General features: G+C 38.6%; 1 protein-coding gene across 1 annotated transcript; it reads right to left on the bottom strand.

Moving 5' to 3' along the window:
* Positions 1-1033: 1033 nt before the first annotated feature.
* On the bottom strand, positions 1034-25343 carry LURAP1L (leucine rich adaptor protein 1 like). Its single transcript, XM_075209671.1, has 2 exons — positions 24621-25343; positions 1034-1797 (listed from the first exon to the last, which is right to left on the bottom strand). Exons 1-2 carry the CDS (start codon positions 24837-24839, stop codon positions 1420-1422), a joined length of 597 nt encoding a protein of 198 aa, XP_075065772.1. The 5' UTR covers positions 24840-25343; the 3' UTR covers positions 1034-1419.
* Positions 25344-25892: the final 549 nt, after the last annotated feature.

Here is a 25892-nt window from a genome sequence, read left to right as displayed (position 1 = left end):
GATACATATCAAACTCTCAGGGACATATTGCAATATCTCAAGATCAGTTTTTCCAGTGTCCATCACTTCATTTATTCTAAACACTGGCAGCTGTTAGAACCATTTTGATTTTTCCATAATAATTGTATAAGCCAAATAAGGATTCCTGTTTAATTCACTTGTATGAAAGTTCTAAACTAATAATAATTATAACCCTTAATAAAGCATATTATAATTTCTGATTTTACAAATGCAGGAATACTTATCTTTCTCTTACCATACATACAGTATTACTTTTTAATCTTCATACTGTAAGGAGGCTTACGGTCAGCTTATTTAGAAAGTTTCCACCTATTGTTGTATTTCACCATTGGGCAAATGTTAGAGCATAGGCACAAAGGCATCTTTAAACTCTGCTCATCCTGTTTCAGTGACCATTGATTCCTTTGCTAAACAGATATTTAGTGCATACAGAATTGCGTGAATGGTGAAAATGGTACATGTTGCATTCATGAAGTACTTTAAAAAAATCCTGTATGTACTGAATGTCTGTTAAACATAGGGGCATATGGTCAAAGGAGCTTTTTAAAACAAGTGATACCCCTAAACAAATGTTGTGCTATATATCAATGTTATCTTTCTGGCATGAACCGTAAATAATCACTTTAGTTCTAAAGATGGTAAACATGTTGTATTATAGCTAGGAAAGCACCAAACCCAAGTTTTAAAGTAGCATTTGGTTGAATATGGAAGATAGAAAATGCATATAATATATATATAAACTATTTAGTAGTTATGTGAGGGTAGGCTGTGTAATGAGGAGATTGGCTAAGGCCCTATATCGTTGAGTATGGGACAAGGATGGGTCTAATCTAATGGGCGCAAACATTCTTCAGGGTCAAAATAACATTTACAGGGTCAAAATAACATTTATTCTTGTAAAGAGGCCACTTACAGTCTTTATATGTTGTTTGGTAATATAGTACTGAACAAAAATTCAGAAATTATGTGCACCATCAAAATAGACGCTGGTAGTGAATGAATAACATCCTAATGAAGGTATTATTGCTCAGCAACACAGTGACACTTTTTTATTTTGTTGAGTACAGATTGGTAGGAATTTGAAATACAAACTAATGACCTACATCATAGCAAGAGGTGGCAGTTTTATTGTAATTCATAACCCTTTCCCAAATTTTTTCATAAAAACAGTTTAATTATATTTTAATTTAGATTTTTAGTCAAAAACAGTATAAAATATGTAAAATTACAAGTTATGTAATAAATAGTAACTGAGCATTTATCTCATTAACATGGAATAGCAGAAACAATGTACATGGGTCTTGATACAGTTGTGTATATCTCATTTGTTTTTAGGATCTATTAAAAGCAGTAATAACTACACCAATCATCCAATATGGACTGTTGTCATTTTTTGGTCTATCTAAAGCAATAATACTCATCATAATTATGGTTGGAATCGTTGCACAGTGGTTTATAGTTTTCACGGCTCTCTTGTGTATCACTGTATTGATCGAAATCTGGAGTACAATGTCCTGGAACAATGTCTGCTAGGGTATCCAAGTAGCTTCCCACTGATATATCATCCATTCCATCACTGTAGCCATGTAAACTGGTGTAACTTCCTTGCAATGAACTATCCTGACTCTCCAGTAGACTGCAAAGGCTCCCACTTAGACTGCTTCCCTGGCTGGTTATGATGTCCTTCTCCTCCATCATCCACTTGATAGACTCAATGCTTTCGTTGACAATAAGCAGCTGCCTCATCAGTTTAACATCAGCAGCTCGGAGATAGTTCTGTCGTGACAAGAAAAAGCAAAGATAGACGGTTAAAATTAAAGACCTGCATTTATTTTAACCTCCAAATACTTAAATAAATTACATAAACTCAACTCACTATGCCACGCCACAAGCACCATAAATCTCAAAAATTCCATAGTAACAGATAATGTGAATACATTTATGTTAAATTCCAGAGTTTGAAGAGTTGAGGCAACTCTCACTGTGCCAAATGAAGTGATATATCCCTAGAAATGTATGTAATATACTTAAAAGAGAGCAGAAGGTATTTCGATCCAAAAGACGGGCTATCACAGTTAAAGTTATAAATAAGGTTCTTTTCTATGTTGTGAGGAAATATTAGCAGTAAGGCTAGATTTAGGGAAAATGTTGTTTGGGGAATAGTACTATACATAATTTTCATATTGACTACTTTGTACAGTACAGTACAGTACAGTACATCTGTGAAAATCGTTTGGCATGTTGGCCTACTAGTTTCTAAATGCTGCAGTCACCAGGCAATTATTAAACTAACTTGAAACAATTTGTCAATTATTTTATCTTCAGCATAATCAAAATCTGCATTGCACTTTTATGGCTAAATACCAACAAACATTATTAAAGTATAACAGCAACTACTGGGATTTCTGAGCAAAACCCTACAGATCTCTCACCACTTGAAGATTCTGAAATTAAGAACATTGTAATTACAGTACATTAATTTTAAATGTTCATTTTATGGACACTCAGTTGCCCAATATGGACAGCTGGGAAATAATAATCTCATACGTAACATCAAATCATTTACTTCACTTTTACTCTGGTATTTCCATTTTAATATGCTAAACTTATAAAGAAAAATAAACATATTTAAACGTATTACATTATTTACAATGGGACTTCCCAACCCATGATAGTACTACAATCCTGCTGGTGTCCTTGATGTCATTGGACCAAGTGAGAGTTGCTCTAACCATGGTGAATACCAACAGCAAACTGTCTTAAGGTTTTTAGAATGACTAGTTCGTCTTTCATGTCTCCATTTTGACCGTACCACACCACTGGTAGCAGAAATGCCAGTCACAATTGGCGGCTTAATATTGCTGGCTGATAATGTTTCTGCCTTACTGTAGCTACGAGCAGTTCCCCACCATTTGTAAGCTTACTTGAGCAAAGCCATTTTTGCTCTTTTTTTAACGTCGTTGTATGCAATTTGTTTGTATCATGGTGCCATGTTAAGTGCTATGCAATATATTGGCGCTTTATAAATAGAGGATAATAATAATAACAACCATACTTTCTCTAAGCATAATAAAAACATTGTATTCTCCATGATTAAAGACCTTAAAACTATAATACTACAATAGCAATTTAAGATACATGCACCATTTTACTTATCTGGAGTGCATCATTCCCTTAATCCACTCGGGGCCCCAAAGTCTTCAAAAGTCTAGTGCTGCTCTCCTCTGGCCCCTTCTCCAGAGCCCACAGGAGAAGTGCATGGAAAACACCACTGACAATTTGAAATGGGCCAGCGATAGTAGTATAGATTAGTGCAGCACTGGACCCTTGAAGTGGGATTTGCAATATTCACTCTTACATAGTGCGTAGTGAATAATGTATATCCACGTGCCAGGCACCTGTTTAATCAAGATGATTGGTGCATACAGAAAAAAACAGGGATTAGGGATTAGGTAAGAAAGACAGCATGTTTTTGCATATAAATAATTTATTTATGTAGTTAAGGCTAGTCATTGTAGATGTTCACACCTTCAATATCATCAAAACAAAGCAGTTAAAAATCTAATCTAAAGGCTACACTTTAAAAGGTTACATTGCAAATTGGCTGTTCGGTGCAACTTTGCGCAATGCATTTATAAGTAAAATATTTAACGCTTTTTTTTTTTATAATTTCCAGATGGTTTAGGGAGAACTACAATATTTAGTGAATAATGTATACTAAAGCTGTACATGTGTCCAGTTATTCTTACATTAGTGAGTACTGTAAGTGCTGGTGAAATGTAAAGTGATAGTTTAATGATAGCAGATACTTGAAGAACTTTAGATTGTATTTAATTAAATAAATTTCCAAAGCGTTGCAGAAACTTGACTCATTTTAGAAATGTGTGCATCTCTCTGTACTTCTGTAAATAATGGCCATTACTACTTACCAAGTAATAAAATGCATGGTACAATATTGCCAACTGTACAAGAACATAGCTTTTGTAAACAACAAACTATTAACTGTGAGGATAACTTTGCAAAATCAATTAGTTCAACTATAATTGTTTTCGACTATCTCAAGTTGAGTTTAGTTGACGTTGAAGTGATATTTTTGTATTCCTTTTCAAACGTCCTAACAAGATAAAACATTCTCCTTACACCTGCCAGAGAATAAAGATAAAATATCGGCTGAACATGTTTATATGCATGCTTCCCTATATTAAACATAATAAGTAAAAGCTGCACCTCGACTGGGCTCTAGTCCAGATGTCACAACATTTCAGTATGAGGGTTTATTCAGTATGGTAAATATGTCCTTCATTCAATCCATGCACCAATAACCCAACAAACATATAAAACGTGAAAAACAGAGTTAGATTACACTGCTCATTACCATGGTGTCTTTGTTGTCAAGACATACTATGATAAGGTGTCTAGTTCAAACTTTTATACAGCTCTCAATAATATACAGGTGTATACTAAATATATATTTCATACTACCAAATATGCATGAAAAGTGGTAGTAAACTATAACAATGCCAATTCTAAACAAAAAGGAATAAAGCATATAAAGAAAATATATGATTTTGGTGACTGGCAGCTGGCCAGATTATGGGTAGTACAATACCATACTTCTCAAAGCACCAAATATGTACTAGTCCTTACTTTCACAATATGCACGCACGTTAAAGATATGTGAGCACAAGGTTTACTTTTTAATTACACTAATTTACAACAGCAATCATACCCAAAGATATAAGCTCATAGCCGGGGGCTGAAATCCTACCAAGGCAGTGATAGGTATGCCCATTAACAGCAGACTTAAGATTCATCCTGTATGTACAACTGCACTGTGCAATTATGCATACATAAACAATTAGAACAAATACTGAGAATTATACCCAGAAGAAAGGACAAGAGAAGTGATACTGAGCAGATGTCCATACACAAAAGGAACACATACTAAGAATTCTGTCCAGCACAGAGGTCAAGTGAAGTGTTATTGGTGGGGACAGAAATTAAAATTGTGTGTATGTGGAGGGGGAGGGGGGGGGGTAAGGGTACAAAGAGGAAAGAGAGGGATGGGGTACATAGTGGGGAATGAACACAATATCTGCATCAGATCAGCATTTCCAGTGCTTCAGTTATCATTACTATAATGTCAGATAGTTTTTCTAGTACACTTAGGGCTCGATTTACTAAACTGCGGGTTTGAAAAAGTGGAGATGTTGCACATAGCAAGCAATAAGATTCTAGCTGTCATTTTGTAGAATGTACTAAATAAATGATAACTAGGGCAGCACAGTGGCCTAGTGGTTAGCACTTCTGCCTCACAGAACTGGGGTCATGAGTTTGATTCCCGAACATGGCCTTATCTGTGTGGAGTTTGTATGTTCTCCCTGTGTTTACATGGGTTTTCTCCGGGTGCTCCGGTTTACCCCACACTCCAAAAAACATACTGGTAGGTTAATTGGCTGCTATCAAAAAAATTGACCCGTCTCTCCCTGTCTGTCTGTCTGTGTGGGAGTGTGTGTGTCTATATTAGGGAATTTAGACTGTAAGCTCCAATGGGGCAGGGACTGATGTGAATGAGTTCTCTGTACAGCGCTGCAGAATTAGTGGCGCTATATAAATAAATGATGATGATATCTAGTATCTGATTGGTTGCTATAGGAAACATCTCCTCTTTTTCAAACCTGCAGTTTAGTAAATCTAGCCTTTAGAGGTTTACATTTGTGATGACTGTGGCAATTGTGTAATTGTTCAGTAACAAAAAATAAATAAATATTGCACTGGCAGTGTAAGTCAGGTTAAATATGAACAGTGCATTTTTATTCATGCTTCATATATTTATATTATAATTTTCTGACGATATGATAGAAATCACTTACCATCTACACAATAAAAATAATACATTTAACCAGGTATGGGCCCCATAGTTGTTCACAAAGACAATACTTGTATATACCCTTATCACCATAGTCCCTTATCCCTTCGATTCATCCCTTCACTTATGTTGTTTTCCTGTCAGAGTAATTGTCACTTGCAAATAGGTAAATATATCTCACTGTCTCATCCTCTTCTGTTATCTCGATCTCTTTATCAATTTCTCTTTATAATGCTATCTTTCTCACACTTTTTAATGTCTGTCTCAGATTTCTTTTTTCACTGTGTCTCACCACCTTTGTTCACTACTGCTCTTCTGTCACTCTGTCAGTTTTCCTGGTCACTACTGCTGTCACTCCAGTTCATTAGCTGTCTTTTTTATCTGATTTCCTCTATATTCTCTTTTCACAAGCCTCCTCAGCCCTCTCTCTGTTACTCTGCTTCCTTGAGTCACTGTATAAACAGTCTATCTTTCTTTCCTGTCACACACAACACAGAACTTTTCAGCAGCCCTCACAGACAGACTTTTCTGTGTCTTAAAGTCTCTCTAGTATCATGCTGTGAGACAGTCCTGGTTCACTGGGTCCTAGTACCCAACAGTTTCTGGGTATTACACCTACCACAATAACGGTTACTATCAATTACACAATTACATATCATAAAGACCACCTCCCCTCACTCCACCCTTTACCCCACCACCTCTTTTCCAAACCCCAACCTCAACTAATTAAGTTGCTTATTATTTCTACTGTTATATACTCTTTGTTCCCTGAATCAGACTTGATATGTCTGTATTTTGTTATGGCAGTTTTGTTTTTTTGCAAAAATTTTATTTTGTCATAATTTTATTTAATCTAATTTGTAAAATCTCGGATCCTACTTGACTGTTTACTTTTTAACCTGTTAATGATTGCATCCAACTAATGTTAAATAAAAACTTATTAAAAAAAAATTCTGGGTAGCACAATAATATATCACACATATACACTGTACACTAGAACAGTGTACTTGTAAGTACAGTGTACATTAAGGTGTACACCTACTATAATTTATGAACAAGTGCTGCAAATACTGCTCACCTAAAAGGAAAAAAAGGAAATCATGTTAAAATTCAAGATAGCTAAGTTTTTGTAAAACTATGCTGTCTACAGAGCAAAGTGTTGGTATTTGTAGTAAAAATAACCAAATCCAAATATCAGACAGCATTGTGCTGTACCAGGATGTGTGCAAGAGTAGACAAATTCCCCGTTCTCTCATGTAAGTCACTGGCTTTGTAGCGAGTGACTTGTGGTTAGCACCAATGCATAGCTTATATAGACCTTATTTTACACAGCTTAGAGTTACGTCTGGCTTTAATCTTGTCATTAGACTTGTTCTTCAAGTAATTTGACACAGACAATGTTATTTGTGTTGAGGAATCAAAACTTTATCTTTGTTTGACTATAACCACCACTCATGTTACTCCACTAAATGTGACTGGATTCTATTTCTTGTGTGAAGTTTTATTATAGTGCTGTGTTTTCATAAGAATACTACTTGCTAAAATATTCACACACACATTCCTTAGCAGAACATGGCTGTTTGTTTATTGCAAGAAAACTTTCAGGGCTTTTCCAGTAGAATTGGACAAAGGCACATGTAGCAATTGTAATGGATAATATCCTAAGTGAAACCAAGTCTACAAAGGTTAATTTGCTGGGGACTGGTCTTCAGGCTCTTCAGATAGTTGCCCAATGGACTTGCACCCTTCACTCATGAATGCATCAGTAGGCAGCATGTTGGCAAAACTAGATTGTCACTGCTTGTAGAAGTGGTCTGAGATGTATAAATGAAGGATTTGTAATGTGATACAAGCAAGATGATCATTTTAAGGATTTTACATCCTTTAACAATGAGTTTCAGGGTTGAGGCAATGTAGAAGTTTTAGGAAATTTAAACTGTAGAGTCTTGTAAGTTATAGGTCATGGTTAAGAGTGACCAAGCATTGTATAGATAGTTGATACTATATAAAATAAGTAGGATGCAATGAATATAAAGACATGTTCCTGGATAAATGAGAGCACATCACATAGTACCGCACATTACATACTGGCATGGATGGGTCATAACGTATACTGGCATGAATGGGTCATACCGTATACTGGCATGGATGGGACATGATTTTATGTTTTAAGTACATTAGGGGCAAAATGAATCTGCTGATGTATGAAAGTGCAAGTTGACAGTAACTTGTCAGTAAAGTGATGTAACCAAAATTGACACGTTCCTATTTTTGGCCATTCTAAGAATACAAGTTGCCATATGTATGAAGCTGCGATTTTGTAAACTCACATGAGATTGCTGTACAAATCGCCAGAATTAATACGATACTTTGGATAGGTGAGATTAGCAAACGCATCAGCTATCCACTGCAGCAACATGTACATGCTGCCACGTGTAGTGCCAAAATGATGTACTTTAAATGATGTCCCCATCTGGAAATATTAAATGTTGCCATATCAAAAACAAAATGATTATTGCCCCCACTGGTAATGAAATATTATGCCACTATAATATAGCAATAATAATAAAAAAAATGCCCTTACATATAACCATTAATGAAATGTGGCCCACTAATTTATTCATAAAATAATTTGGCCCAGTAAGATAATTAACAATAATTTTTGCTCCTCACAAGAAATTATGATTACCCTCATAACTAAAACTGGTATTGTGCCTCCTGTTATGTTAACATTGGCCAGATAGCTCTTACAGCATGCATTTTTATTTTCTGTTGAACCTCGGGTTAGTTTCTATTTCTGTTGAATCTTCAGCGAATTTCTATTGAATCTCATGCGAGTTTGACTAAACGACAGGTGGGATAGGTGTTTTATAATCAACATACATCGCCGGAGATTGGATTCTGGAATGTCAAAATCGCAGGTTAATACATTTGGCGAGTCTGCGTATAAAATAGCTGGTGATCTCAAGCGATTTGCAACAATTTGAAATCGCTTACAAAATCTCCCCGGGTCTTTATCTGTCCTTGGCTATGTTCACATACAAAACGGATGATATTTGGTTGTTTAAAAATGCTCTGACAAGCATTGATGAAAAATGACAAGACGTACATGAGCAACTAAACAACATAATAGAACAACTAGCACTAAAACCAGGAGGTTGTTGCTCAGCCTTTGAAAGGACTTCTCTTGGTATGAAATTGCCTGTCCCTGATTATGCAGATAATATGTTGTTTCAATAAGATGTCATCACAGCCTGAGAAGAATCTACTAACCTGAAAGCAAAACACTACATATTATTGTAAAACGAAACATGTATCAAAACAAGATCTGTCTCAACACTGTAAGTAACTGATATGATTACACTCTAGAACCACAAGAAAGCTATTATATTCCACAAAAGGAATTATTAAAAGACAGACAGACATACCTCCAGGACACTGAGTCACGTAATAAAGCAAGACAAACATGTAATTAAAATTAACCAGGTAAGAATGTGTTTGTAGTATGGTGAACACATACATATAAACTGAGGATAGTTATAAAAGAGGGATGTAAGAGGACATTATGGCATGTAAGAAGAATATAAAATTAGATTTATGCTTATTATATTTTTCATATCAAGTTACATAGGACTATTTGTATATATCCTCTTGTTTAAGTTCATGTTCCATATATTTTATAGATAATAGAAGTTTATATACATGAAGGGAGTGATCCTATTGATCCTGAAGATTAGTTCTGGCCTCATGTTTCTCATGTATGCCTTATGTCAGAGGGTCGTAAGAGAGGTCTGTTGAACCCTGGAACAGTGGGGAAAGCTGTATGAGAGTAGGAATTAGAGGTTCTTGACATGTTATTATTAATGTGTGTGAATCTGCTATATCTCCTGATTATTTGTTGTAACAACTACATTGAAGCCAAGGAGTCAAAGTCCAGTTAGTACAATATTTATTCTTTAAGAAATACATGTCCCATCAAAGTAATAAGAATTAACTGATGTATAAGTATAACTGGAAGTTAACCCTGGAGTTAATGAAACCGATCGTTGTTTAATCAAAACAAGTTCCAGGATAAACATTTACGCACTGAATCCTGAAAAGTTTCATTAAAGTGTGTGTTGAACCATCTGATAATTTGTCCTCTCTAGTATGTTGTGCCGGAAAGACTGTTGTTAGATATAAATATAACTATGCTAAAAATATTTGCTACATTATGACTTTGTCCTGCAGTGTTACAGGTCCCTTTAAGAGAAATTACATTCAAATGAGGCAACGATCAATTTCATTTTTCTCTAGTTGCTTGTAACATGTAATAAAAATAAGCAAAAAAGGGTATTTACTAACTTGCATTTCAGTGCAAGTAGACATTTGCTTTCATTGTTTAATTTGCTCCAGGCAGATGACAGCACAATGCTGAGAAATTAGAGTTATAATTAGAGAGGCTCACTGACCACCGTGTTTTGGTTTTGGTTCTGGATTAGCTTCGGGTTTTGGTTTTGCCAAAACTGCCCTTGCGTGTTTTGGTTTTAGTTTTGTTTAGCTATTTTTTGGGGTAAAATCACTTAATTTTGTTATTATTTTGTACCTACATTATTATTAACCTCACTAACACTAATTTCCAGTGATTTCCATTCACTTTTAGGAGAGGTAGCATGTGCAATTGATCAAGCCAAGCAGTTCATCCACAAGGAGTGGCACTTTTGTGTCTGAAGTGCTTATTTTCTTTCGGCCCTCAATAAACAAGATAACAATGTCACCCACAATTACGAGAGGTAGCATGTGCAATTGATCAAGCCAAGCAGTTCATCCACAAGGAGTGGCACTTTTGTGGCTGAAGTGCAAGTCCAACATAGCCCTCCCTAAACAAGCTAACAATGGGCTTATTAGAGTAATAGCAGAAACACACATCAGTGCCAGGAAAGATTATTGGTGCAAGATGGAATTGTCATTGGGCCCTCCCATCCACCCATATGTTGGATCTTACAAAGGACATGCACACTTTAAAAAACCAAGCACGTCAGCGACAAGGGCTGCCACTTTTGTGGCTGAAGTGCTTGGTTTGTTTGGGCCCCCACTAAAACAGCTATCAATGGCCTAAAGGCATGTTAGACCAACAGTGCTGTAAAATGAATTCTACACTGTCAAGATGATGTCGTCATCATCATCTTCAGCATCATCCTCACCCTCATCAGTGTGTACATCATCATCACAGACTATTAATTCATCTCCGCTGGAATCCGCCATTAGAGAAGTGTCAGTACTTGGATGTAGTGCCGGTAATGGCCTTCCTCGTGGAAGATGTAGTTAATTTTGATAAACATCATCTTTTTCAAATCTTTAGGAAGTAACCTCCTACGTTGATCACTGACAAGGTTCCCAGCTGTGCTGAAAGCTCTTTCTGAGTACACACTGGAGGGTGGGCAGCTTAAGTATTGCAAAGAAAGTTTGTACATGGGTTTCCAAATGGCTTGTTTTTCCTCCCAGTATGGAAAGGAACTGTCTGACATTTCCATATCAATTAACTCTTGAAAATAATCCTCCACCATCCTTTGCATGTTAATAATAGGATTGGATGGAGTTATGGTCGAGGTCACACTTTTTTTTGGTAAAATCTTTCAAACCAGACCAGATGTCAAGCTGTTGTGGTCTGCCACCTGTGTCACCTCTGCTTCTCTTTGGAAAGTGCAATTTCTTACGAGTAGCAGCTGCTTGAGAAACTGAAGGAGGAGACGCCGTCAAGCCAAGGCCCAGTTCAGCAGTCAACTTGCCAACCAAGAGCTCCTTGCAACTGTTCAGTTCTCAGTTATTTGGAAGCATAGAATTGATGTAGGTCTTAAACCTAGGATCAAGCACAGTCGCCAAAACATAGTGATCCGACTTCAAGATTTTAATAACTCTTGGATCATTGCGAAGCGAATTAAGTACTTGATCTACAAGGCTAACATACTTTGCGGAATTGCTTTATTTCATCTCCTCCTTCAGTATGTCAAGCTGCTTTTCCAAAAGTTGACTTAAGGGAATGACTTGGCTCAAGCTAGCAGAGTCTGAACTCACTTCACACGTCACAACTTCAAATGGTTTCAGCACCTTTCACAGCACAGAAAGGATTCTCCACTGTGCAAGACTGAAATACATTCCCCCTCCTTTCCCAATGTCAAGGCTTGTGCAATACGCTTGTATGGCTTTGCGCTGTTCCTCCATCCTTTGAATTCCACCTTGTTAACACCTCTTGCTTAAGTTGGTGGAAGGGCAAATGAAATTGTTTTTGGAGCTGCTGCAATCTCCTACATGCTGTGGCAGAATGCCTGAAATGTTCCGAAATTTTACGGGCAACCGAAAGCATCTCCTGCACCTCACGGTTATTTTTCAAGACGCTCTGCACCACCAAGTTTATTGTGTGAGCAAAACAGGGAATGTGAGGGAATTCACCCAGCTGTAATGCTCGCACAATATTGTTGGCATTATCAGAAATAACATGTCCTGGGGAGAGTCCAAGTGGTATAGGCCATGTATCAATGGCATCCCTTAGTTTTCGTAACAAATTATCAGCTGTATGCGTGTTAGTGAAGCCGGTGATACAAAGAGTAGCCTGCCTGTGAGAAATGTTACGTAGTGGTGTACATGCTGCGGCTGTTCCTGCTTGTGAAGGTGAATGACCAACCCTGTGGGCTGTTACAGTTATATAATCTTTGGTTGGCCACTTCCACTTGTCCACATATCTGTAGTTTAGTGTACAGTGGGCAGAATGGTGTTTTTGAGCCCAATTAGTACATTTTTACGAATGTTTTGGTACAGTTGAAGAATAGCTTTTCTTGAAAAATGGTGTTGGGATGGAATTTTGTAACGGGGACACAAAACATCAATTAACTGTGAAAAAACAGATGCGTTTATAGTGGATATTGGACGCAGATCTAACACTAGCATAGTCGCCATTACGTCTGATCCGCTTTGCGACTGGGTGACTGCTGTCATACTTGCTTCCTCTAGTAAAAGATTGTTTCACAGTTAATTATTGTAAAGAACTAGTGCTCTTCTTCTTGGGCTGCTTATGGGAGGAAGATTCACCCCCAGCAGCAGCAACAGCAGCAGCAGTGGGACTAACGCTCAAGAATTCTTCAGAGGAATCAATTATAGTGCAGGTATCATCGAGCCTTATTAAGCTGGATGCAGGGCTAACTCCGATCGCTACTGAGGATATTGATGAAAACGGTGTTGTGGGTGTAGAATGCAGGCGTCGGGATGTAGGTGAGAGAAGGGTCCTAGCTGATAATGGACTGCTTGTTATTTTTTTACCATAACTTTCAGCTTTTCCCAAAACCTTGCCATGAACTCTCGTCAAATGTTGTAACATGGATGAGGTTCCAAGATGGTTAAGGTCCCTCCCTCGACTGACTGTGGCTTTACATACACTACAAATGGCTAGACAACTGTTGTCAGGATTTGGGTATAAATAATTCCCCACATAAGAACTGGCTTTTTTGGTCTTATGTCCAGGCATGACAATGGCCTTCTTCTTGTCACATGCCAGAACTGCTTCCACTGGTGCAGGACTTACACAAACAACCTCATCCTCATCAACATCCTCATTAGCACCCTCGTCGGCTATACAAATATCCCCCTTATCCTCTTCCAATTCCAAAGTGGCATCCTCAATTGCTGTATCACCGGCTACACTCGGGCTGTTCAGGCCCACATGAGCAGAAATGCTGAAAGGGCCCTTCTTTATGGGTACACTATCAGAATGGCCACGATTACACATACCACTCGTGGAAGGACTCAGGGATTGGTGTCATTTCTGATTCTGAGCATACATTTTCCTCTAATGCCTTAGTGTTGCAGCTCGGCTTTCAAACGTAACAGTAGTTGTGCACCACTTTTGGACATTGAATTACTTGGTCTTACTTGGTCACGAGTGACCTTACAAGAAGAAACCTCAATAACATTTTTCGATCTCGCACTCAGAGAAAGGCGAAGGCCTCATTCTTTCTTTGCCACTGTGTGTAGAATGGCATGTTGGCAATTTTTTTTTATTGACAGTTAACTTTTCCTGTTATTAAAGTAATTCTATAGTTTTCAAATAAGCATTGCATAGGCGATTGTATTGTGTTTCTAACGCACAAAGTGATTTATTTTAGCAGATGGGACTAGTCAACAATTCAATACATTATTATATTATGATACAGTACAGTACAGCCAATACCAAAAGATAAATACATACCGCTGCGCTAACCACGGGCACCCCTGGACAGTGATTCACCTTTGAATACTGTGATCAGTGAAGTCTGAGCCTGTTGGGGGTGCAGCTATGATTATATATGCAGTCAGTGTTACACAGTGAACAATAGAGATGACGTAGCTTGCTTCTATAGGTCCAGACAAGGGTGATTCCAGGGTAAACAGGTCATAGGCTGATTCAATCTAAGGAATCCAAAGGTGGGGGTCATCTCTCCAGGGGATGTGCTCCAGTTACAATGAGTTCATTAGCATATCACATGTCTGATATCAATCTGGCTATTTATTCCCTAATATCGATAACTAGAGTATGCAATATGCGATCTCTTCGGCGATGGAACCGGACAGCTGCTGATGAATAGGGGATTCGTATGATATCAGACATGACACATTTCCCATAATCTGAACCTTAGATAACACTAAAGTGTACATATAATCATAATATATAAACTAATAATAAACCAAATACTGTCTGCTCATAAATTACTGTGTAATGGATCCAATATGAATATGAATTACATAAATAACTAAATGTTGTCATGCGAGTGTGTGCGTGCGTATTTTACCGTGCGATCGCCGTGCATACTAAGTGCAATCGGGCAATAAAACAATATTAACCAATATACTTTCGTTCATCCAATTATACGACTTCGACACTGTATTACAGCTCTTCTTTTCTTCAACACGGTAAAAGGTGTTTTTTTGTGTGATTTTTTCCCTGACTTCAAAAGACTATGCACTTTTACATAGGCTTTACCAGATGACGTACAGGGAAAACTACCATCAGGACTGGTGGCAGCAGCTGCTTGCTGCTTCTGCTCATCTGTCTACTGCTGTCAATCCATTTTAATAAGACCCTACACTTTGTAGTGCAAGTTCAGAAAAAATACAGTGCTATATTAGGATTTCAGCAATCAGAAAATACAGCTTTTTTTTATAAGGGGGTATATGTATATGAGACCCCAAACACTTTGTAGTGCAAATTCAGAAATATAGAGTGCTATATTAGGATTTCAGCACTCAGCAAATACAGCTTTTTTTATAAGGAGGTATATGAGACCCCAAACACTTTGTAGTGCAAATTCAGAAAAATATGCACCCTCCTATTTCTACTCTATGACTTTGCCTGCTCTACTGTGACACGAGAGTACCGAGCCGACTCGACTCGGAACCCCAAAGTTTGGGTGGGTTCGGATTCAAGGAAACCGTGCCCGCCCATCTCTAGTTATAAGTTGCCTTTACAATGGACTCTGAATAGGTTTCATGTGTTAAATGCAACAAACATTGTATAGTATACAATAATTATTAATAGAGCCAGTTGTTTTATTAGATTTCCCTTGCAAAAAATGCACAGAAACTGCATAAGTGGGTATTGATTAGGCTTGCCAACATTTGTTAAGGATAAAACCAGAGACCAGAGATGTCAACATGTAAAAATCAAGGGGACCTTTGTGCTACAGTAGGAAAACAGGCGTGGCCAAAACATGTGGGTGTTGTTTGCCTAATGCAGATGTAACTATACACAGCTAATGAAATATATGACAAATTCCTATTTTCTAGTAGCCAATTTACATTACTGAGAGCATTCTATCTAGTGAGCTCTGGACAATAAATGTATCAGTTCTTGAGACCATTATACAACATAATTGCCAACTGTGCAGGCGTCAATGGCGCCCCAACTCTACAAGTGTCCGGGAGGTTGCCTACAGTTACAGAAGTCTGGGAGGACTCCCTGAAATTCTGAGAGAGTAGGCAAGTAGGCTGTACAATACAGACATATAAACACACAAAGCAAAAGTAATAGGAACTCACTTTTGGAGTCAAAACACATTTATATAATAAAATCAAAAGCAAGACAATTTCAAAGAAAACTGAGAGTTAAGGAATATGTTCAAAATACATATATTGGAAATTTTCCTTAAAATCTGAAAAAGTATGTATAATGGACAATATAAAAACATGTAGATGCATACAAATAAATGATGATGTTTTTTTTACTCCTTATTTTCCATTTCACTGCTGAAGACTGTGATGACAGACAGGTGATGACAGGAGACATAAGCAGCTGCTTTTTTCAGAGCCGGATTTTTTTTTTATATTTATAACATACAATAAAATCATTCAACAGAAATTCAACGTTGTATTATTATAAAGAGTTTACCAGCTCACTCCAATGTCCATTAAATAGTCCATAATGCATAATAAATCAAAATGATGGGTTTCTTCACGTTAAAAAAAAGTACTTAATAAAAATAAAGCAAAATCTAGCATATTGCTCATTAAACACATAAATAAGTGATAAAAAACATACTTACATATCTTACCTTTTATAGACAGACAGGCAAGAGATGACTAGACTTTTAGATATATATAAAGCACTGTCATAGAAAAAACTCTACAGACTATGGGGTTGCTAAAGGACAGGTAAGCCGTCTGTGATGGGAAAACGCTCACCTATTTGGAAGCAATTTTATGTTTTACCAGAGTGTGGACTAACTGTCACTGCCCATCAGGTCTCTCTCCATACTATGTTTTATCACAGTGTGGACTAACTGTCACTGCCCATCAGGTCTCTCTCCATACTATGTTTTATCACAGTGTGGACTAACTGTCACTGCCCATCAGGTCTCTCTCCATACTATGTTTTATCACAGTGTGGACTAACTGTCACTGCCCATCAGGGATCTCTCCATATCCTATATCTTTCTCACGTTGTAAATGACTTTACAAAAAAGGAGAAAATATTCTCTTTTTATAAGGGGACACTCCTCTCTCTCACTGTGAAAACCTCGCAAGGAAGGACATGTTGTCAATTGTAAACCTGGCACAGTGCCCTCCATGTGAAATATCTAACCACTGCTCTTAAAACAATATATTTTTTCTGTGATTCAGAGCATGTCCTGCCTACACCTCTGACTTGAAATGGGCTCTTATTGGAGGTGAGAAAGGACCTAATTATCCAACAGGCTGACTACGCTTCAGGATAGAGTGCTAGGATTTAATTGGGGGCAGAGCCGTAACTAGGGTGGTGTGGGCGGTGCCGTCGCCCAGGGCGCAAGCCCCAGGGGGCGCAGCAGCCGCCCGCTACCTAGCCCTATCTTCTGCCTTTTGCCTCCACAGTGGTGACTGCGGTGACACAGAGTATGTGAAAGAACTACAACTCCAGTCCGCGATTTAAAGCGGGTCTCTCCCTGCCAGCCCAACATCCCTAATGAGTCCATGTCGGGGAGTAGAGAATTATTCCTTGCAACCACCGGGGTCCATAATCGCGCCGCGGAGGATCACGGGAGATGTAGTTCCGGCTGCAGCACGTTGTCCGAGTGTTAGTGTTAGTGTTCCCGCGCACAGCAAGCGGGGTCGGAGAGCCGACTGGTGTCTCTGCAGCTGTCCTGTGTCAAAGTGATCATGAGGAGCTTGCCCGACATCTCCTGCATCAACCAGGACGCGCTGATCCTCACCACCAATGCCACGGTACCCGGGGATGACGTCATTATGTGATGTTATATGAATGTGTAATGGGACAGGTCATGTAATGTCACCGGGTGGAAGGGGTAATATGAGAATTGGGCAAGTAATGTGATGTTCCCCTTCTTAAAAAAAATAGTACCATAGTTATCCTAACAATAACAAGTTACTATGGCAAACAACCAAAATACAGTGGTACTAGTATTGTCAGTGCCAGGATGGGGCATGTTATGTCATATTGCCCAGTACATAAGATAGGAGTGGGGAGAAATTATTTATTCTGCCTAGACTGTGTTCTATTTCTACATGCAGACAAAAATTGTCCCCCTAGAATTTTTTTTTTAGGAGGGGGGTGATTTGGGCTACTACCCCTTTTTTGCTAAGAGAAGCAGTGGGCATCCAGTGGCAGCTTACTATACCCGTGTTACCGGTGGCTGACAGGCAGGCACAGTATGCTGCTCGGCCGCGTTGATTGTGTTAAAACACTAATCAGAGCGTCCAGACAGGATTCTCTGCCTGCCTGTCAGCCACAGGGACCATGAGTATAGTGAGCAGAGTCATAACTAGGGTGGTGCGGGCGGTGCAGTCGCCCAGGGCGCAAGCCCAAGAGGGCGCAGCAGCCGCCCGCTACCTAGCCCTATCTTCTGCCTTTTACCTCCGCAGTGGAAGTGATTGTTGATGAAGGTCGGTTTGCCCTGCCATACAGTCATCAATAAAGTTAATTCATTAGAATCCCACCAAAATATATATGTGTGTGTGTATATATATATATATATATATATATATATATATAAAATCATGCATTTGCAAATATGTGTAACAGAATTTTTTCAGTAAAGTACTAGCCACACCCCCACATTAGGTTGGCCACACCCACTTGTCAAATGCCCCTCCCACTTAGATGGGGGGCGCCGGTGCCCTGTCTCGCCCAGGGCACTAAAATGTCTAGTTACGGCGCAATATTTTTGGGGGCGCAATATTTTTAGAGGTGCAAAATTGTGATAGGGAGAGGTATAAAATGAAATTAATTTTACAATATAAGAGAATAGTTGCACTCCAAAGGTTTTCATCCTGACATATTCCAATGATTAATGCTGAAGGCAATAAGTCATCCTTGGGCGGGTACTTGAGGATAAGTGTGTAGAAGAGACAAAGATGGTGACAGGCACAGAGTGACAGTCCCCTCCCCATCTTTACCGTCAGTAGCACTTGTTCATGCCTCAATTCTGCTATACAGTTCTGATTTTAATGAAAATAATAAGAGTGACAAAAATTACTGTGACCCTTTTAAAAAGTCTAATGAAGCTGAGTTTAGAAAACATGGGAATATAAACATTAATGGGGGGAGGGGTGAAGGAAGCCGGATTTTAAATTAAAGATGAGCTTGCTTTAACCTACCAAATATTAGCCTGCCATCGAACACATGGGGTGCTTCGGGCATATTAGCATGTGGTGACCTCAGGCCCTGAGCTCAGAACTTCTCTCTCACAGCATCCTTAAACGCTGTGTTTCAGGACCTTATTGGGGCAACAGAATCATGTGAGTTTGAGTTGTTACGGCTGGTACTAGCTTCAGTCTAGATAAAACAAACTCTGAAACCTGGTTTAAAGGAGAACTTCCAGTTAAACTTTAAAGTTTAGCTAAGTTGCTCCTGCTCTTTAATAAAGGCCTGGGAACAGCAAGCTGAAACTGTTTTTCCCAAGCCTCCAGTATCGCTGCAGTTCATTACTAGCAAAAGTTAGAGATGTACATGCAGTCTATGGGGGTGTGAATGAGCAAACAGCCAAGAAGCCACAAGAGACTCTAGCCATGGACTCTCAAGCGGGATCAGAGGCGGAACTAGCGAGCAGTGGACCCCGATGCAGGGAGGCGGGAACCGGGGCCCCCGACCCTCTGCATCTGCCATGCATCGGGCCACATTATCTCATACTTGCCAACTTTTTAAATCTGTACTCCGGGAGATCAGAGTACAGATCATGTGACAGAGGGTAAGAGGGGGCGTGACGACGTCATTATGTCACTATAGCCCCGCCCCTAACTTAAAATACAAAACCTCACGGTATCGAATAGTGGGGGGCGGGGCTTACTGGCACGATTAAGCTCCCCCGCTATTCAATGCTGTGAATTTCGACATTTTACGGGGTCTGGGATGTTTGCCTATGCTTCCAAGAGTCCGGGAAGACTCCCCGAAATTCGGGAGTCTCCTGGAAATTTTGGGAGCGTAGGCAAGTATGCATTATCTCCATGAGCCCAAGTGCACAGCACCTGCTGCACCAACAGTAGGTCCGCCACTGAGTGGGATAGGGGTGCCCCGCAGTGGATAGGGCCCTGCATTTGCAGATGTCAATGGTGCTAATTAATACTTACATGTCAAAGTTATATTTATGTGAGAGATCCTTAAAGTAATACACTGCAGTGGAATAATTTCTACACATACACTATGTAAAAGTTTTTAAATCAACCAAAACACTGTAAGCATTGATCAAATGAGGATGATGACAACAGAGATCCAGTTGAGACATTTCAAATAATATGGTTGTTTTGAAGGATCCTCAAATTATCATTCCAAGTGGCCTGTATTTTAGACTGCAAGTCAATTCACCCATCTCTACCTGTATTTCCTGTAGTATGGGGCCTACGGACTATAAAGCTTCATCAGACGTTCCAGAAGTAAAGGAGACAGTTATACATGTTAAATCTCAGTACTAGATGAATCTATCCACTAGTTGTTTTTTTTGGGGGGTTTTTTCATATTGTTTGATAACTAGAAGATGATATGATGATAAATACAATACCTGGGAAAGTGTGCAGCGCTAATCTGACAGCAAACATTCATAAAATTATTTGCTCTAACTGTATACAAAGTATAAACTGTTAAAAATTAAGCTGTGCAGTGTATTAGCCAGTGAAGTCATTGACAGATTTTATCAGAAAAATGGTAACATACAATGACGAAAAAAAAAGCTAAACAATGCCATACAAATTCAATATATTATTTCTTGTGAAAGTGAGAAACGCAATATATATGCTGAACAGTGAGTTATTATGTTCAGCATATATCTATATATAATACGCTTCTCGCTCTTTGCGTTATCTTTACTTGTATAGATTATAGAACCTGCATCTTATATCCTCACGGATACCACCCTCTTTTTGTTTTGAATACTATTATTATTTGCTTCCTGTAGTGCTAATTAGGGCCTTGCACCTCTAAAACGCTGTATACAAAGAAGATCTTTACATAGAATTTTCATGGTATTTTACAGAGGCTTAAGGCTTTCGAACTCTGCTTATAACAAGGGGTTGGCTGGGCTGGGCTACCTTGGGCTGGGTCACTAGGCTATTAAGTCCCTGTGGCACATGTCAAACAATGTTTCCCAATTCAGCCTATTGAATATAGGTAATAAAGTTACACTTCATGAGGACAACAGGACTCATTTCACAGTTATTATTTCCTGAACTATTATTTACAATATATTTATATTTAAGCTTTTCCATTATTTTTGGTTTCGTTAACAACAGGTGGCAATGTGATGATGGCTGCACACTGTGAAAACACAGTCATGGAAACACTGAGTAATATGATGCTCCAAATCACAAAGCCAGAGAAATGACCTCCTTCCCTGGTAACCAGACTATGATCTGACATAATAAGAGGATATCATGAAAGAAATATATGGATTGAAGTTATTTAAAAAAACAAAACCTCATGGTAAGTCTACACAAATGGATCTCAGAACTTTTTCACCAAGCCTCATACACTCATTCCCACCAAGAAGCTTAAAGCTTGGCCTCACTCACCATAGGTATGTACCAATACTATAGTACAATTTCCATTACAAATACACTAGTCTGCAAAGAGTGAAATACATTATACATTGGTCTTGCTTGTATCCTGTGCTTGTCTGTCTAATTGTGCCAAGTGGGCCTCATCTAAAATAAAGGCATGCTTCACCAATGACACAAACCTCACAGATTAAGACCTACTAGTCAAAATACTTAAATGTATCAAAGGAACAAATTGTACAAATTCCTTCTAGCTCAGAAGGATTAAGGTAAGGTGATACACATTGCTTTTAAGCTGATCATTTTCAGACATTGCAACACTATAACTTTGGGTATTTTGGGAGATTTCTCAATGTAATACTCTCACATATGTGGCTAGAGCTACAGGTATTTTTTTTATAATTTATTTGTATAACACCACCAATTTACGCAGTGCTTTACAGGGTATTTTGAATCATTCTCATCAGTCCCTGTCTCTTTGTAGCATACAGTCTAAATATCATACCACACAAACCTACTCTAGGGTCTATTTTATCAGAAGCCATTTAAAATGTTAGTATGTTTGGCCTCTGGGAGAGAACCTGAGCACCCAGAGGAAACCCATGGGGGAAACATGCAAACTCCACATATAGTTTCATTTCCCCAGTGCTGTGAGGCAGCAAACCTAACCACCACTGTTCCTCCCAGATATGGTGTTTCTTATTGGAAAACCCATTATCCTGTATCTATCCTGTATCTAACAATGAATGGAAATCTTTAATCATCCATGATTATTTTAAATGTTGCTGCACACCAGCAAATATGATTTTGACATGCAGCGCTCCTCAGATTCTAACTAAAGTAACTAAAGAAGTAATTAAAACACCATATAATGCTATAATAATTATGTCCAGTGGTCCTGCAATATTGAGAGATGCAGTTCCCTATGAAATAGAAACATAGAATGCCCCACACATTAGTTATTATGTAGTCTTATCCAGTAAAAAAGTCTCCCATAAAGTTGCGAAACTTGCTTTCTATGATAGGGGCTATTTATTAAACACTTTAGCTTTTCCAGGATTATGGTAAATATACGTTTCAGACCTATCTATTACTATTCTGTGATATCTCTTGCTTTCACTATACTTTAGATCAAGACCGTTGTTGCCATAGTTCACTATGGGGATGGCGAAGCGGTCTAAATTATTTAGTTTTGAAATGCTTAGCTTTAATTAGCTTGTTAATGTCATCTGGGGATGGCGTTAGTAGGTGTGATCCAATGGAAAACACTGCTGTCCAGTCTCAAAGTGAATCAGCAAATGCTCAGCCTTATGGGCACATATACTTAATGTATACAACTCTGGAGAGAACCCAGAAGTAGTCTGTCGCCAATATGATCAGCAAGCGGAGAAAGCTATATCCTACTTTAACGGTCTTCACAGCAACAGACGCTTATCAGAAGCACCTGGAAGTCCTAGAAATCCCAGAATATAATAATAACTCTTCTTGAAATAGCATATCTTAATGCTGCAAATAGCAGCAATAAGAGATGTTACTTTTCGGGCTAAATTGCATCACATTAATAAATATGACCCTTATTGTGGCTAATTTAGTGTGTATTGGTAAAAAGTGAAGGCATTTTGAAACCCAACTTTTGTTGGGCAACCTTAACGCTACTTTTACTTGGGGCCTGACTCATCTTTGGACGCATTTTGTGTGAAATTGCTCTGCACATACAAAATTTCTTTACACTAGTAAATGAAAGTGCATGCAATTCAAGTTCCAATACAAATGGGGGAGGGAAGGGGCCGATCCAAGTAGGTATTGTACAGTAAGGGCGTCCGATGGTTGAGCACACGCACATTTGTCTGATTCAAGCTCTGGACATCTCTCAGGTACATGATTTTTAGCCGTATCACTTGCACCAGCTACAGGGCAGGTGTAAGTGCCGATTGATAGTGATGACGGGCGTGTATGCATGATAGAACATATGTTTGCAATTAAAAGCAACTGTAAAAATGCATTTAATGTACAGCAGGCATTTGGCACGTTCTGAATTATGTATTTCATGTAATAAAATTATAACTTTTTTTTAATGTATTTTATCACTGATTATAGTATTAAGAGTTGTTAATGTATTTATTTTTTTTCCATGCATTCTAATGGAACTTTATATTCAGACAGACAGAACACACCGCAGGATACGCACAATGCATATGTGCGTATCCTGCGGTGTGTTCTGTCTGTCTGAATACAGAAAGTACCGTATCGCTCGAGCATTCTTATACTCGTATACAAACTGTAAGGTTTCTTGAGATCTGCTTGCACTTGAATACATTTGTGTGTAAAATTTCCGTCCAATTTTAACAAATACAAATTGCATTCACTTTGCGTTCCCTGATCATTCAGGCCCCTTGGTACCAACTCAGTCAGGGACAGCTGTTGCAATAGCAATAGTTATCCACTAGAGGGAATAGCTGATGTTTACATGAGTTTCATAGAGGTAACTAATATACTCATAATTATTCAAATAAATCAATTATAATTTTTATAAACAGCCCAACCCAGAAAGTCATGTCCCAGGTTCAACTCAGCTCTAGAAAGTCTTGATTTGGATGTAATTTAGATTCACTCCAAATTACTGTCCTAGTCTCATTACCCAACAAACAAGGTACAACAAAAGATACTTTAGTTACTTTTGTCAAAATACTCATTAAAGTATTAAGAATACCTTGTTTCCCTTATAAAATGTATTTTATTTTACACCATCACAAAATCCCTAACAAAATGCAATTAATATATATACTTTGTATTTTGTTTACACAAATAACAAGCGAGTTATATTCCACACTCATGCCGGAAAACTTGCTAAGACAACATGTGGTTGTCCCGCTGTTATGCTGGGACTTGTAGTCCCAAAGCAGCTGGAGAGCCATATGTTGGCTAACTCTGGTACAGTGTATAGTCTGTAGATCCTTCTGTAGTGAGGAATACAGGCCACTGGAATAATTCGCAGCTAAATGTGCAGATGTTAAACAGGAAGGGACACCTGTTACTTAGGAATTGCAGCTGCTTAATTTTCACAGCAGTCACCCGATGATAAAAGCCTCAATTTATAGCTCAAGAAACTTAACATAAACTGAAAGTTGCTAAAAAAAACCCAGCAGATGATATATAGTGTACATAGAGCCCCGTGCTATACTGTATTCACAGGCAGCACTGTCAGTGGAATCTGCAGGCACCCATACCTGTCATTAGTGATACTTACCATATCTTGTTTGAGAAGCTGTATTTTAGTTTCCAGTCTTTCCAGAGTGCTGGACTGGGGGAGGTTGACACGGGCTTCTGTGTAGTGAGAGTATCCGTCTGTGGCATCCTTTTTCCAGTCACAGTGATCTTCTCGGAGGGACTTTGCCAGGCTCTCGGGCACCTTGCGCCCCAGCTTGATCTCTATATCTCTCAGGTCCAGCGTGGAAGAATCAGCCATTCTTTTTTAAGTCAGGTCAGATCTAGAATGCTTTCTGCAGGACTCTTGGTAAAGGTTTGACGTCTAATCTAGTTTACACATAGAAAATACAACGTGTGCTTAGCTGACAGTGACCAAATCAGCCAGATGTCACTGTGATTCCAATATGATCGCAGTCTTAAGTTAAACGAATCTCAACCAGAGAGATAGACAGACAAGTAGGTCATTGCTTCCTGGGTGACAAGTCAAAACTTCTTCATTTGGGTGTGCACTGCTTCTATGGAATTAGGTTGCAGCAAAACTCCAATTATTATTTCTTTATACACCCATATTTCCCCTCCAGCGGTTTCTCTGCTTGCGGTTATCCTGGCTTAGCAAGCACAGGTTTACTATCCTGATCAAAGCGACTGTAAAATACAAGGTTATTCAGACATGGCAAAAACAGTCCGGTAAGGTGGCCGCGCTGTCACTTTGCAGCTTGTGTGATCCACATCATTGTGTTTCCAGAGCTGCTGAAACTTTAAACCTCAGTGGCAAGAGGACGTGATCTGACACTGCCCTTCTACCGTAAATCTGCAAAGAGAATGTAATCACAGTTTATTACACCCCCAAATGAACATGTGTTATGTTGCCAATTGCGGTTGTTTTAGGTTACAGTAATTTTACTACTAATCCTGCACAAACAGTACTTGCAGGATGCAAGTTTGAGAGTTTAGTGTGTTGCTCTGCACATACAGAAAACCTGCTTCTTCCCATATGATGTAACTTTTACACGTTTATTTAATCCTGAGAGTCTGCTGGGCTGTGTAAACTGCATTCTGTTAAATGAATAATATAAAATAAACCAGTGACACATAATCACACTTTCCACCATTTAAATAAAAGAATAAACACTTTCCTCTTCGGCTGGGTGCATAGACACTTTCACAATTATAAATCAAATACAGTAAATCATACTGCTGCTTTGACTGTTTTACAAAATTGCAAGAATAGGCAAGGAAATGATTAATAACTCATACTTGCCAACTCTCCCGGAATGTCCAGGAGACTCCCGAAATTCGGGCAGGTCTCCCG

This window comes from Mixophyes fleayi, chromosome 1, assembly GCF_038048845.1.
Source record: "Mixophyes fleayi isolate aMixFle1 chromosome 1, aMixFle1.hap1, whole genome shotgun sequence".
NCBI classification, from domain to species: Eukaryota; Metazoa; Chordata; class Amphibia; order Anura; family Limnodynastidae; genus Mixophyes; species Mixophyes fleayi.
Note: the sequence above shows the minus strand (reverse complement) of the source record. Positions and strands in the feature narration are given on the sequence as shown.